Genomic DNA, 12848 nt, shown 5'->3' with positions numbered 1-12848 from the left:
AGTCTGGAGACCCTGCTCCAGCTCCTCCTTCCTCATCATCCTCCTCAAACTCCAAGTGTTCCTCTTCTCCAGGTGCTAAAATCTTCCTGTAAAGTATGAGCAGCAAGAATGAGAGACCAATGATCATTCATGATCTGGCTTTCGACTCACAAGCCACCATCTGAATACTGAGCAGGGACAACACACTTTAATGTCATTTTATACTTCTTAACTTCTACCTGTACCTAAAGAGCAGAGATTGCAGGAGCTCAGACCAATAGAAGGCACAGAGTCTAAAAACAAAGAGACAATACGGGCAGTTTCAGAGAGATGTAGGAATGTACTGTGCCCTAACTTTACCAAAAGCATGGTCTTGATTCTTTGTGGTACGTAGACAGAATTCAAAAGTTCTTCTATTAACCAGTTTACACAAACCACTCCAGTAAGTAGGTGGCTCTAGAAATTTCAGTGTTTCAGATGCACACCAGGTCCCAGGCTATGTTCCCTTTCAGATACGTTATCTGCACGTGAAGCAACCCAGTTCTCACTTACCTGAGTGGGACAGGCTGAACATCAAAGGGGAACTCCTTATTGAAAGTGAGGATATTCTTTAGGACTGCAGAAAGGAGAAAAAAATCAGAATTCATACTCATAAACAAGCATTAATTCTACTACTTTGCACAGCCATGTCCATTCTCACAGCATCTTCACACAATATTTATAAAATTATCAGATTATACAAAAAATCCTCTTCTCTCATATTTTAAATACCAGCACAGCTGTGATTATATCACTGTAATATTCAGGTAAGCAAACTGCAACTCCAGTACAAAATCACCACCACACTCAAGCAGACAAGGAAGATAAATGTGGTGATAACCAAAAGCATCATGAGAAAAAGCTACAGCCCCAGTGGTGATCGCAGCAATCTTTGGCAGCTATTGAAAGGAGGGTGGTGGTGTTACTGGCATCAGCTCCAAACAGATAGAAGTCTCCAGAACTGACACACTTCAGCACACATGTAGGATGCATATTAAAACTCCCACCATGGGAAACCAAGTGTGCTGGTAACACAAAGCTTTGGCGAGATTTCCTACTTCTTCATTCACGTGTTTTGGGGTTTTTGTTGGGTTGTGGTGGCTTTGTTTCGTTGGTTTTTCCTTTTATCTGCCCTCAGATGTCTGGGCAGATTGGCAAAATTCAGACGAGATACTGCATTGTATCTGAGCACCAAGCCCCAGAGACACCGACTAAACCTCCAGCATTCCCTGAAGAATGGCTCTGCCATTTGTATTGGAAACTTACTCAAGTTTTAGTAATGCCAACTTTAGCTGTTATTTCCAAATACATTTACCAGTAAAAGCAAAACTTCCAAAAGCATGTGAAAGACATAAGCATTTGGGGATGGCTAAAGGGCTTAAAAATTTACAGGGGAACACCTGCAGCGAAAGGCACTCTCCTACCAGACAATGAGTATCCCAGACTGGGTAGAAGGAAAGGAGGTAAAAAAACCAACCCAAGTCTTCTCACAGAGCCTCACTTTGCAATAAGCCCTCTAAGCACACAGGAAATCTCCCCTTAGGACTACTGAGCAGAACAACTCTTTTCAAACAACATTATGATTACACAAATACCAAGAGGTACTTAAAGACCAATTACATTTAAGGAACCACTGCCAGGCCCCCTCTGCCTCTGCACACTACAACTCAGCCAGCAGAGGAGAACTTCCCTGTCTGTCTTCATATTCACATTACCCAGCATGGGCTCCATCATTAACTTCCTAGACACCATCTGAATGCTCTCAGAATAAAGTACTGCTCAGGGAAAACTACAAAGAACTCAAAAACTATTTCCAGTCTTTACTCATTCCGGTTTTTTTCTGATATCTGTACCACTCTCTGAGAGGTTAAGTACTGCCTGATTCCAGCTGGACACAATAAACAAACACATAGAACAGTTTAAGCTCTCTTCAGTCAGAACTGTGGCAGACAAAACTGATGCCACATCTCCCTCTCCAGGTACTTCTGTACTGAGGGATCAGTAATGCAGATCTCAACATGAATATTAAGAATCACAGCCACTTCCCAATAGAAAAGCAGTTAATAGCAGACAGTCACCTTCCAGTGCATCTGAGGTTTAGGAACAAAAGGCGATTTTTATCACACTCAGAATTCCTCAGCTCTCAGAGAGCTACATCACACCAGAGACAGAAAGCAAAACTGCCCCAGGCAGGAAAGTCTCATTAAAATGAGATCTTACAGGTCATAGACACATTACACAGAAGCAATAGAAATCACAGTAGCTCTTCTTCCATCTCCAAACTTAGGTAATCACTAGATTCCTCTCTTCCTAGTAACCAGTTTCTCTCACTTATGTGACCGAAACCCTGAAAAAAACCCCTTCTAGTAGTACATTTCAGACATCACTAGAGGGCACAAAATGCTCCACTGATAGAAGCACAGGCAAGAGCACAGTTTCGCAGCGCCTCAAACCTTGCTGCTGCCCGGAGGCTGCGCTGAACAGACACTCGGCCCAGGAGCCGCAGCCACACACGCGGGCGCTGGGCTGGCACCAGACGTGCCCACGGGAGCTGCTTTCACACACGCTAGCGGGGCTGGAAACAAAGGTGATGCTGAATGTTCAGCTCAGCAGCAGAGTCTCTTGCCATTTGCTGCAGAAAGCTGTCACTCAGGTTTTTAAAAAGCTTTCAACTTTGACTTATCACCAAAAGCAAATAAATTAGCAAAGTCGTAATACAGCAATTTACTGAAGAGCTCCTTTAAACATCATCGGGATAAGCAGCAAATCAACAGCACCCAGCCTGGTGAAATAATTATTCAAAGTCACAACAGAAAAGCTAAGCAATTAAATTTTAAGGAAAAGGAAAATCTTCTTTGCATCTATCACCAGTGTGAGTTTCAGTTGATTTAAATAAAAATAACCAGATCACAGGAAAAAAAAAGGTTATGACAAACAGGAATCATACTTATAATACTGTGTAAGATGTCCAAGCCTTAAAAGGCTGATTTGGGCTTTTTTGTATTTCTGTTTTGTTTTCAAAAACACACACCACCTCTAGGAGAAAGAGCTTTTACCCTCTGTAGGGCTGCTGCTTGAGAACACAATTCACAAAAAGCTCTCCATGTGTGCAACCGATGGGCAGATCCCAGCATAGCAGTCTCCATCTATGTTGCTTTTCCAACACAATCTTTTAAAAATTCTGTTCTGCAGGTTCACATGTAGAAGCTGTCTTTTCTTCTGTGATGATGGACAATGTCACATTGATTTTAGAACATCCTGAGTTGGAAAGGACCCAGAAGGATCATCAAAGTCCAGCCTTGGCCCTGCACAGGACAAACCCAAGAACCACACCATGTGTCTGAGAGCATTGTCCAAATGCATTTTGAATGTTGTCAGGCTTGGTACTGTGACAGCTTCCTTGGGGAGCCTGTTCCAGTGCCCAACCACTCTCTAAGTGAGAAACCTTTTCCTAATGTCTAACCTAAACCTCCCCTAACACAGCTTCATGCCATTCCCTTGGGTTCTGTCACTGCTCACCACAGAAGAGATCATTGCCTGCCCCTCCACTTCCTGCTGTGAGGAACCTATAGAGAGCTATGAGGTCTCCCCTCAGTCTCCTCCAGGCTGAACTAGCCAAGTGACCTCAGACACTCCTCATATGGCTTCCTCCCCAGCCTCTCCACCAACTTCATAGTCCGATTTTATCGGCACTTGGCTCATTCTTGAAAGATTTCAAAAGAACTTATCCACATGAGCCATAAGACCAGTACACATTAACTCGGTAAAGACCACTATCCATTTAGATTTTTTGTGATACCTGTACTGATTATTTTTTTTGAGATAACACAAAATAATTCAGATCTCAGTCTCCCCTGTACAATCCAGTACCTCCTTGTCTTATAATACATACACACTGAGTTTGACACTAGTTACTTCGTGGCTGGAATTATCACCCAGAAACACAAGCACATGGGATGCCCCTGTCCATCCCTTTGTACTGTGTACTGTAACACTTGTATAAGCTTCCACAGAAAAAAGGATTTGTGAGATCCTGTGTGTTAGCAATGACTTCACACAGCGCAGTCTCAAAAGAACTATTTTTATGTGTGGACCCTCCTGTAGCATTATTCTAGCACAAATGATTCAGTGACAAGTCCTATAAACAAACAAAAGTAGCCAACTGCTTCACTTTCCAAGCTGTGTGAAATGCAAGCTTAAGTAGGAAAAGTTACAACTCGACAACACCAGATTAAAAAAAACGAAAAAAAGGGGTAAATCTAAGGGCCCTGGTTGTTATAACAACGCACAAACCAAATTTCTCAGCCATTTTCCAGCTTCAGGCACAAAAGTAATTAAAACAAGCCAGAGTGTGGGAATAGCTGTTTTCCTTCCACCCGAATGGAATGGCTTGACCTAACAAAGGAATCACTTATTTGCATTGCCAGCCCAGATTTTTTTAGCTTTTTCTACTGGAAAAAGCAAAAGAAAATTAACAACACACAAATTAGAACACTTCATGGTGTATTTGATGAAATGACTGGTGTTGGCCTGATTAGGATTTACTCTATTCAAGATGCACTTACAAACCACAAAACAAAGGCACAATTCAGAGAGAAAGAAGCCAGAAGGACCCAAGTCAGACAGCAGTATTAAGAACATCAATATTCAATTGTTGTCAGAGAAACACCCGTTCTCCTCCAAGGAAAATAACTCAGTGTATTTGAAAACTGATGCCCACACACTCCTCCTGAGTTTTAATAGAGTTGCTTGTTGTATGAGGTGTGGGCTGAATGCACTTGACGCTGCTGAACAGGTTTTTTGACAGCTAAAAACCAATTCTCTGATGGAGGGCAAGACTGTTGGATCATAATTGAAATTTTGGACAGGATTCCCCTCCTTCTTCCATCATTCAGTCACTCATAGGGCATTTGCACAATGGAGTCTAAAATTTACAATCATTAAATGATTACAACATTTTCAATACTTTGTAAACAGAGAGCAGCAGTATCTACACACAATAATCCAAATTCAGAGGCCAGACATGCAGTATGTAGACTGAGAAAGACCAAATACTTCCAATGTACAGTTAAACCCTTTCCTGAGTTATGGTCTTCACAGACCTAGCAGTCTTGTAACATACCTTCACTCTCCATTTTCATAAACAGTTGAAAAGCATTTGGACTCTATGTTTTGGAAGGGATATTAGGAAGCTCAGTTCAATGCCCAACTTCTCAACAAGCCTCCCTGTAGGATCCTGTGACAGTTACTGAGACAACAGAAGTGCAGAGAAGCTCAGCCTGTTCATCAAGTGGAAACACTTGCCTGCCCATCATATTTGTCCCAAACATTCCCCTTAATGATACACTTGTGTAATTGGCAAAATAAAACCAATTTCTTTCAGTATGAAAGAAGCTCTTCTACATCTCCTGTTCCTCCAGAATTGCAGAAACATTAGCATTCAGGATAATATGCTTAGATGTGGAAGCTCTAATCATAAGGATACTTTGAGAACAAAGCAACCAGTGTTACAGGAAGGAAAATGAAGCAGATAAATAGATACTTCCTACATGAAAAAGTTATTTTTAGGTTGACATACTAGGACCTTACCCAGGATCAGCTGGGAAAAAAACATCACACAAAACCCTTCAATGACTGACTCACATCATCACTTTGAGTCTTAACTTCATTAATCTGGTAGCATTACAGTGGGAGGTGAGAGGTGATTGGCTACCATGAGCACAAGTTAAATATTTTCAGAAGAAAAAATAAATTTCATGCTATAAGGAAGAAGGCCACAGAGTGTTGAAATCCAGTTCAAGTAAGAAAGGTGCAGATAAATTATATAACATACTACTGATAGCTTAAAATACTATTTTGTGCAAAAATTAGTAGCACACAAATTACTTATTTGACAATAAAGGTTAATATATTGTCTGAAACATTAGAATTACTATACTGTCAAGTTACCCACACCACATTTCTTAACACACATCAGGTTTTGTCTGCATGGTAACAGACATTTGGAAGAACCACCTAAAACCAGCATCGCTGTCAAACCACATTGTGGTCAGGCAGTACTCATGCTGCTGTCATGTTTTCCACTGTCATGATAAATGTCACTCACTTAAAATACAAAGATACTACTTACTTGGTTCCAACTTCTTCAGATCCTCGAGCTTAAACTCATCCTGTGACTGGGTGGACTGAGACATTACAAAGAAAGAGTTAGACCTTAGGATGCACCTTCCTCTCAGACAGAGCTACTATATCTTAGAATAAGCATGCAAGGTGTTTCCTTTGTTCCAGTGTACCAGGTTATTCCAAAGCTACATCAGCCTAAAGAACCCAAACAAAATCTCCCCAAAAAAGGGTAGGTTCACAAGTGAGAATGCGTATGTTACTTCTCATTTATTGAGAACAAACTCATTCCATATTCCAAGCTCTAATGGAAGATAAAAACTTTTAAAGCAATCAGTTGCAAATTCTTACTTACTGCACACAGGAACATTCACAGTTCAACACAAAAACACTGGCAGAAATTACAATATACAGGATAAGCTTGACAAAACTCAGCTAAGAGCTCACTGCAAATGGAAGAGGAATTCCCATCTCTCCCTTCACCAGCTCTGATGACTGCAGTTTCCTCATCTGTCTGTAGCACGTATGTGTCTGGTTCTCAGGAAACCCATCTGACTTACTAACTCAACAGAAGAGTTCTTACTTTTTATTCTGGGGTACCTCACCATCATTTTGGTAAGCTGAACTAGGCTGTTCTGAGACAACAAGTGGCAGAGCTGGCATAAAAAAAAAGTGGCGCAAATATGAAGATTGACACTGGACAACCCCTTTTGAGTAGAGAATCAGGTCCTACCTACTATGTCATTGCACCCTTGGCATCTGTTAAGATTATTTGCTGTTTTCAACATTTAAAGCCCAATGATGATTTTTTCTCGATTTTGTCCAAGAGTCAATAGGGACCCTGTGCAACACTGTGGAAGGATAGTAAAGCAGTTATGCCCATACTGTTCGGAGAATGGGAAAACATGACCACACTCACTAACTCCTTTAATCTCTGCTAAGAAACCATAATTGAACTGCAGCAAGTAAATCTCTCCCCAAAGTGAAGTGGATGAGGAGTCCTAGTACCCTCACATGTGGTTATAAAATCCCTGATTTACTGATGAGGAATTAACAGCAAGGAAGGCTGTTCTTGCACAACATCACCTCTTCACCTTGGCAGGCTATGATACGGCTGCATTTTCTGCTGTTGCTCTGAGACGTGACCTGACCCATGAAGCTGTCCCACAAGTGAACACGCCTGCCCTTACCACAAGGTCACAGCGACTCAGAGCAAGCACAACACGCTTCAAACACCTCAGGTTAGAATGACAGGTAGAGCTAACCAAGTAATTCTTCAAGTGCTGCACAGCCTAAGGACTGGTCAGCTCCAGCATGCTGTATCCCAGTCTCCCAGGCAACTGAAGGCAGCACAGTGGAGCTGCTGCACCTTGTACAGGAGTGCTCAGGAGCTCTGCTGTGAGTGACTTGATATAAAATTTGCCTGTCTTCACTCTTGGTTGGAAAAGAGGTAATCCAGTAACCCAAACTTTGCTTCCGTTGATTCATCCCTTCCCTATCCGTGGTCTTTTGGAAATTTCTCTTGCTTGCCTTTTCTTTAGGGGATAACATTGTGCCAAGAGAAAAAGATATTCACTCCCATGACATCTACCTTCACTCCCAAAAAAAGCCCAAAGAGTAGCTTATAAATCAGAATTTCCCCAAATCTTCCTACAGCACCACCACTTCTCATGACTGCTAAAAGTAATTTTTATTCTACATGCACATTATTCTTCATGGTCTATTATGATTTGTGAAGCAGCTGAATTAGTGCAAGAGTCACTCTGGGGATCATTTTACTCTTGTACACAAATTAGGAAGACAAACTAAACAGTTTTGAAGGAGGAAAATGAGGCAAAGAACCAAAGACACAAAACATGCCATTAAATTCCTGTACAAACCCTAATGGATGCTCACATATATACTTATAGTCACCTTAAAGGCAGCCATGCTTGCAGCATTATGTTGACAGCCTGGGAATTCCAAGTGTTAAAAGATTTGTTCACTCTGATTTCAGAAGTTTCATCTCTTTCTGAAGACAGTAAACTACCTTTAAAAAGCTCTACAGTTAACTATCACTGGGGTATGAAGACAGGAAAAAGAGCTGTACCTGTAAAGCTGCACTTCTCAGTTCCAAGCATGTTGCAATTTTAGCTATGGTTTTCTGAAAGGGAAAAAACCAATTAATTTACTACTGATTTTTAAAGAACAGAAATACAAACAACTGCTTTTTCTTGCAAAGATTTCAGATCTATTATTCAGTACCGAATCACTAAGCATCAAAAGCTTTTTTTACACACAGGCAATATTTTCTCAAAGCGCAGTAATGGAACTGCCACTTATCTCCCCTCCCACTGCTCAACACCACAGATGAGGGTCATTCACTCAGCAGAAACTGTAATAATGCCTACCACATCATAAACTGTTTATAAACTCAACTGCTCTGATGTGAGAGGGGACTGAAAAAACCAATAAATCCAAACCAACCAGTGTATTACCTTATGAGAACCTGAGTAGTTTGTTCTGATTTGATGTTTTAGGAGCTATGCCCACAGCTCCTCTATCAGGCTTACAATCTCAACAAACCAAGTCCACCCTCCTCAGATGTTACAACAGCCACTGAAAAAACACAGTCCACTTCTGTGGATTTTGGTGGTAGAGGAAGTATAAAGGTGGGTTATTTTCCTAGCTTTCTATTTTTGTGATTTTAAGAGATTTAAACTTTGAGTGAATCATGGAATATGTTCTTTGATTCAAACCTGTCAGCAATCTAAAATATCCCTGGGCAGAACTGTGAAGCAATTTCTCACTTTCATTTAAAAATGTAGAAGAGAGGGAAGGGCTTCAAAATAAAAGAAAGACTGCTTGCAATGGGCTAAGACAGTGATAAGCTTTTATGCCTCACAAAATAAGAAGCTCCAGCAACAGTTTCTGTTACTACCAGCTGAAAGGAAGAATTAAGACTTCCATAACTGACAGCAAGTCTACACAACTGCATGGTGTATTTTACTTTGCCTGACCATCACAAGTTTGTTCATTAACTAAGAGCTTCTAGTGAAGAAAAGCTCACTCTCTGCAGAGATAAGGGCCAGATACAAATTCAAAATGCTCTGTGGAACATTTATAGGGCAAGAAAACTATCAACAATCAAGCCACTAAGAAAAGCAGTTTATTTTCAGAGTAAGTTTTCCCCTCAGAAGGAAGATTAAAGTTGAAATACACGCCTGTAACTCCTTTTAAATCAGGCAGTATAAAAGCAGCTCCTCCACAAGCTGGATGCATGGGGAGGAAAAGATTTCCCAGAGCACAACTCTAGCATCAAAGAACTTCAAGAGAACGGGCACCAGGCAATCTATGCAGTATGAGTCAAAAGCCAAAACTTCCCTTTAAAGGAGGGTCATACTTTAAGGCTCCAAGAGGTTGGCAGCAGCCCTGACTCTACTGCAAAGGGATGTCACAACTCCTTCTCAGTCAACTCCTGGGCTGCCACTGGTTTCAATGGGCTGGGCTAAAAGCTAAGTGATGCCAGTTTCACTTCACCTTAGGCCACACTGAAAGTCGAAAGAGTTCAGGACTTGAATCGTAAGCAGATCTATTAATGTCTATTAATGCCTCAAGGACAGAGGAGTGTGCAAAAGACTCAGATACCTGCCACCACAGGCTCATCAAAGCTATTGAAGCCACTTCTCCCCAGCTGGCATCTTCTCTAACCTTAACATTCTGTTACAACATGGCATCAGGTCAGACTTTACATCCTTGTAGTCTTTATTACTATCCACTGTATGGAGGTCTTACAAAAAGTTTAGTTCTTTTGAGCATCTTCCAGGAAAGTGACCCAGTGAGCGATGCCTATTAACACAGAACACATTGTTTTCTCCCCTGCCTAGGATAGAATATGTGCAGGAGTGTGTTATTTGGGAATTTCAACAGAGAGCAACATCCATGACTGATCTCCAGCATAGCTTGGGAAAAAGCAGGTATTTTGAAAAAGAAAGGAGCACATACAGTTCTTGATTCATTTTGAGACTTTCAGACCCACAATGTAGACAAGTATTGTGGATTTACATGTACCACCAGGCTGGATGGGAAGACACCAAGTAGTACTACAGAAGCAGATTCTCAGTCCCTAGAATAAGAATACGCTACACCCATCTAATAAGCTGCAGTGTAACAAAAGGAATTCCTTTTTATATTTGAGAACATCTGGAAAGATACATTTGCAAAGGTAAACTCCTAAAGAGAAAGGTGTGAAGTAATGGGTCAAAAAAAAAAAAAGGAATCCAGAGGTCCCCTAGGGAAAGGAGGGGAAATCTTGGAGGTTTCACTACAGCTCTAACATTTGCAAAAACCCAGCTGTTCCAATAGTTTGGGTGTTGACTGCTGAGCAAAAGCATGCCCATTCTGTGCTAAATCAAACCCCCTCCAACTGCATGACAGAAAGAGGGCTGTGAGTTTGCAGGGTGCCAGCACACAGTCTCTGTGCCCCACCGCAGAACAAGAACACGGGAAATCTTGGAGGTTTCACTACAGCTCTAACATTTGCAAAAACCCAGCTGTTCCAATAGTTTGGGTGTTGACTGCTGAGCAAAAGCATGCCCATTCTGTGCTAAATCAAACCCCCTCCAACTGCATGACAGAAAGAGGGCTGTGAGTTTGCAGGGTGCCAGCACACAGTCTCTGTGCCCCACCGCAGAACAAGAACACATGATCATCATGTATTTTTTTTTTCCCTCCTGGTCTCTCATGCAGAGCATTAAGCCCATGCCACAAATGAGCTCTCAGAAGCATTGCTCAACCCCTATTTCCTTTGTCAATTCAGCAATAAGCTCAGCAACACCACTGTTTCCTATCCTGCAGACTCATAACTGTGTGCTTTGAAAGCTGCCTGAGCTAAGAACCTCCTAAACAGAATGAAAAGCAATGCAAAATGTGTGTCTTCTGGTTCCTGGGGGCAGAAGGGCAACAATGGCTCTAGAAACAGATTAAATGAAGAGAAGAGAGCTTGGGAGTCTTAAAATAGTAAAGAATAGGTTTTATATGGAATCTATTGAAATATGGCAAGCTCCCAGCAGGCATTATTCATAATTATTTTTTTAAGGGACCACACCCAACCCAAAAGTTAAAAATGCAGCTAAACACTGCTATCATTTTCAGCTGCAACTATCCCATGCAAAGGCTCCTTTTTGCAGCAGGGAAAATGTTCTGCATCTCACTAGAAAGGCTGAAGCCATAATTAACTTTGCTGGTTTAAAATAGTTAAGATTCAGTTTTATGTAAACTCGTAATTAGAACAGAAAAAAGTCGGTTGATCTCATAGTTAAGGTTTCTTCAGTGCAGTTGTGTGAGTAATGACTGTGCTAACTGTAATGCAGTCAAAGATGTTTGCATAAATACAGAGAGCTGAGTTTGGCTTGAACGAGAGGTCTACGCTGTTAGAAGACGAGTAGTTTAATGAATCATACTAAGACTGCTCAACAGTGCTCTCATTTTAGCAACTTCCCACTGCATAAAAAGCATGATTTTCTAACACTTAGTAGAACTCAGCCTAGCATAAAAACAGTTACACAAAAAGCAACAACTGTGGTTGAAAGAGGGCTTCAAAGGTCAAAAAACTGGGTGAGAGTAACTGCAGCTGGAAGCAAGCTGATAGCCATGGTGAAACCTGACTGGAACAACTCATATCACAGAACACAATAGTTGACCATGAATGAAGACGAGTTTGTTGGAGAATAAAGGTAAAATAATGAACAGCAGGATTCAAATGTTAAGACTGAGGTAAATCCACCAGTAACTGTTAATATTCCATACATGCAGCCTCTAGGTGATTAAATTGTTGCACAGCCTCCTCATAGCTATTGCAGTGTGACTAGATTTAAACACAATGATTTTCTGCTTACAGTACCCACAGAGAAATTCTTCAATAAAATTCACAGTCACTAATGAAGATTCCAGCACTGTCAATTATCCAAGTGAAGACAGAGTCTTCTCTAAGGACTAAAACTCCAGAATGATGTCTAGCAGTAGATATAACAACCCCCCAGAACCAGAGAATCCAGGAATGGACATCAAATTCTACAGACTAGTCCAAGTATGAAGGCAAGTAGCACAGTGTTTCAAAACAGACTCCTCAGATCAAGAGCAAAAATGCAAGAAATGACTATTTAAAAGCCTGAATTCTTACCACAAACAAGACATTTATTTTAAGATAAAAGATAACTGGCTCACTGTATGCATAGGAAAGAAATTGCTGTTATCTGTCAAGTGTTGTTAGATTAACAGATTGTATGATTACATTTGCATGTAACACACCATCAGTTATGGTGTGGCCGTTTCTGCACTCTAACACCACCTGTGATGCATGAAAGAAACCCAAATGTGGTAAAAGTTTATAGGGGGAGATAGGGCTGAGGATTTGAACCCAGTCTTATCCTTTCCCTGTAGCTGTAAAGCTAACAGCTTTCCCTCAGTACAGAGGAACCACTGCTGGAATCCACCTTCCCCACAGAGGACATTAAGTAAGACAATTAGAGCCTCACAGTAAACAGCTAACTGGAAATCTACACAAAAACTGGAATGAGGGTAGATCAAGCAACTGGAAATCATAATTGGCTTCATGGCCTTTGAATCTATGAAATTCTGTGTGCAGCCTTGGCTGGTGATATCAGATAAGCAAACTCTGAATTTTACACACTCTTCTACATTCAGAAAAATAAAGAAGTGGATCTTATATA

General features: G+C 41.0%; 1 protein-coding gene across 1 annotated transcript in view; it reads right to left on the bottom strand.

Moving 5' to 3' along the window:
* AIDA (axin interactor, dorsalization associated) overlaps positions 1-12848 on the bottom strand; it is a gene marked incomplete at its 5' end in the record, with an annotated part of 23572 nt that overhangs the window by 8606 nt on the left and 2118 nt on the right. Inside the window, 4 exon segments of the mRNA XM_009077270.1 lie at positions 1-86; positions 532-595; positions 6149-6203; positions 8228-8281. The exon segment at positions 1-86 is cut by the window's left edge and continues 24 nt beyond it. Coding sequence (XP_009075518.1) covers positions 1-86; positions 532-595; positions 6149-6203; positions 8228-8281 — 259 coding nt within the window.

The sequence above is a fragment of the Acanthisitta chloris genome, unplaced genomic scaffold, assembly GCF_000695815.1.
Source record: "Acanthisitta chloris isolate BGI_N310 unplaced genomic scaffold, ASM69581v1 scaffold40096, whole genome shotgun sequence".
NCBI classification, from domain to species: Eukaryota; Metazoa; Chordata; class Aves; order Passeriformes; family Acanthisittidae; genus Acanthisitta; species Acanthisitta chloris.
This window is presented reverse-complemented; position numbering and strand designations above follow the sequence as displayed.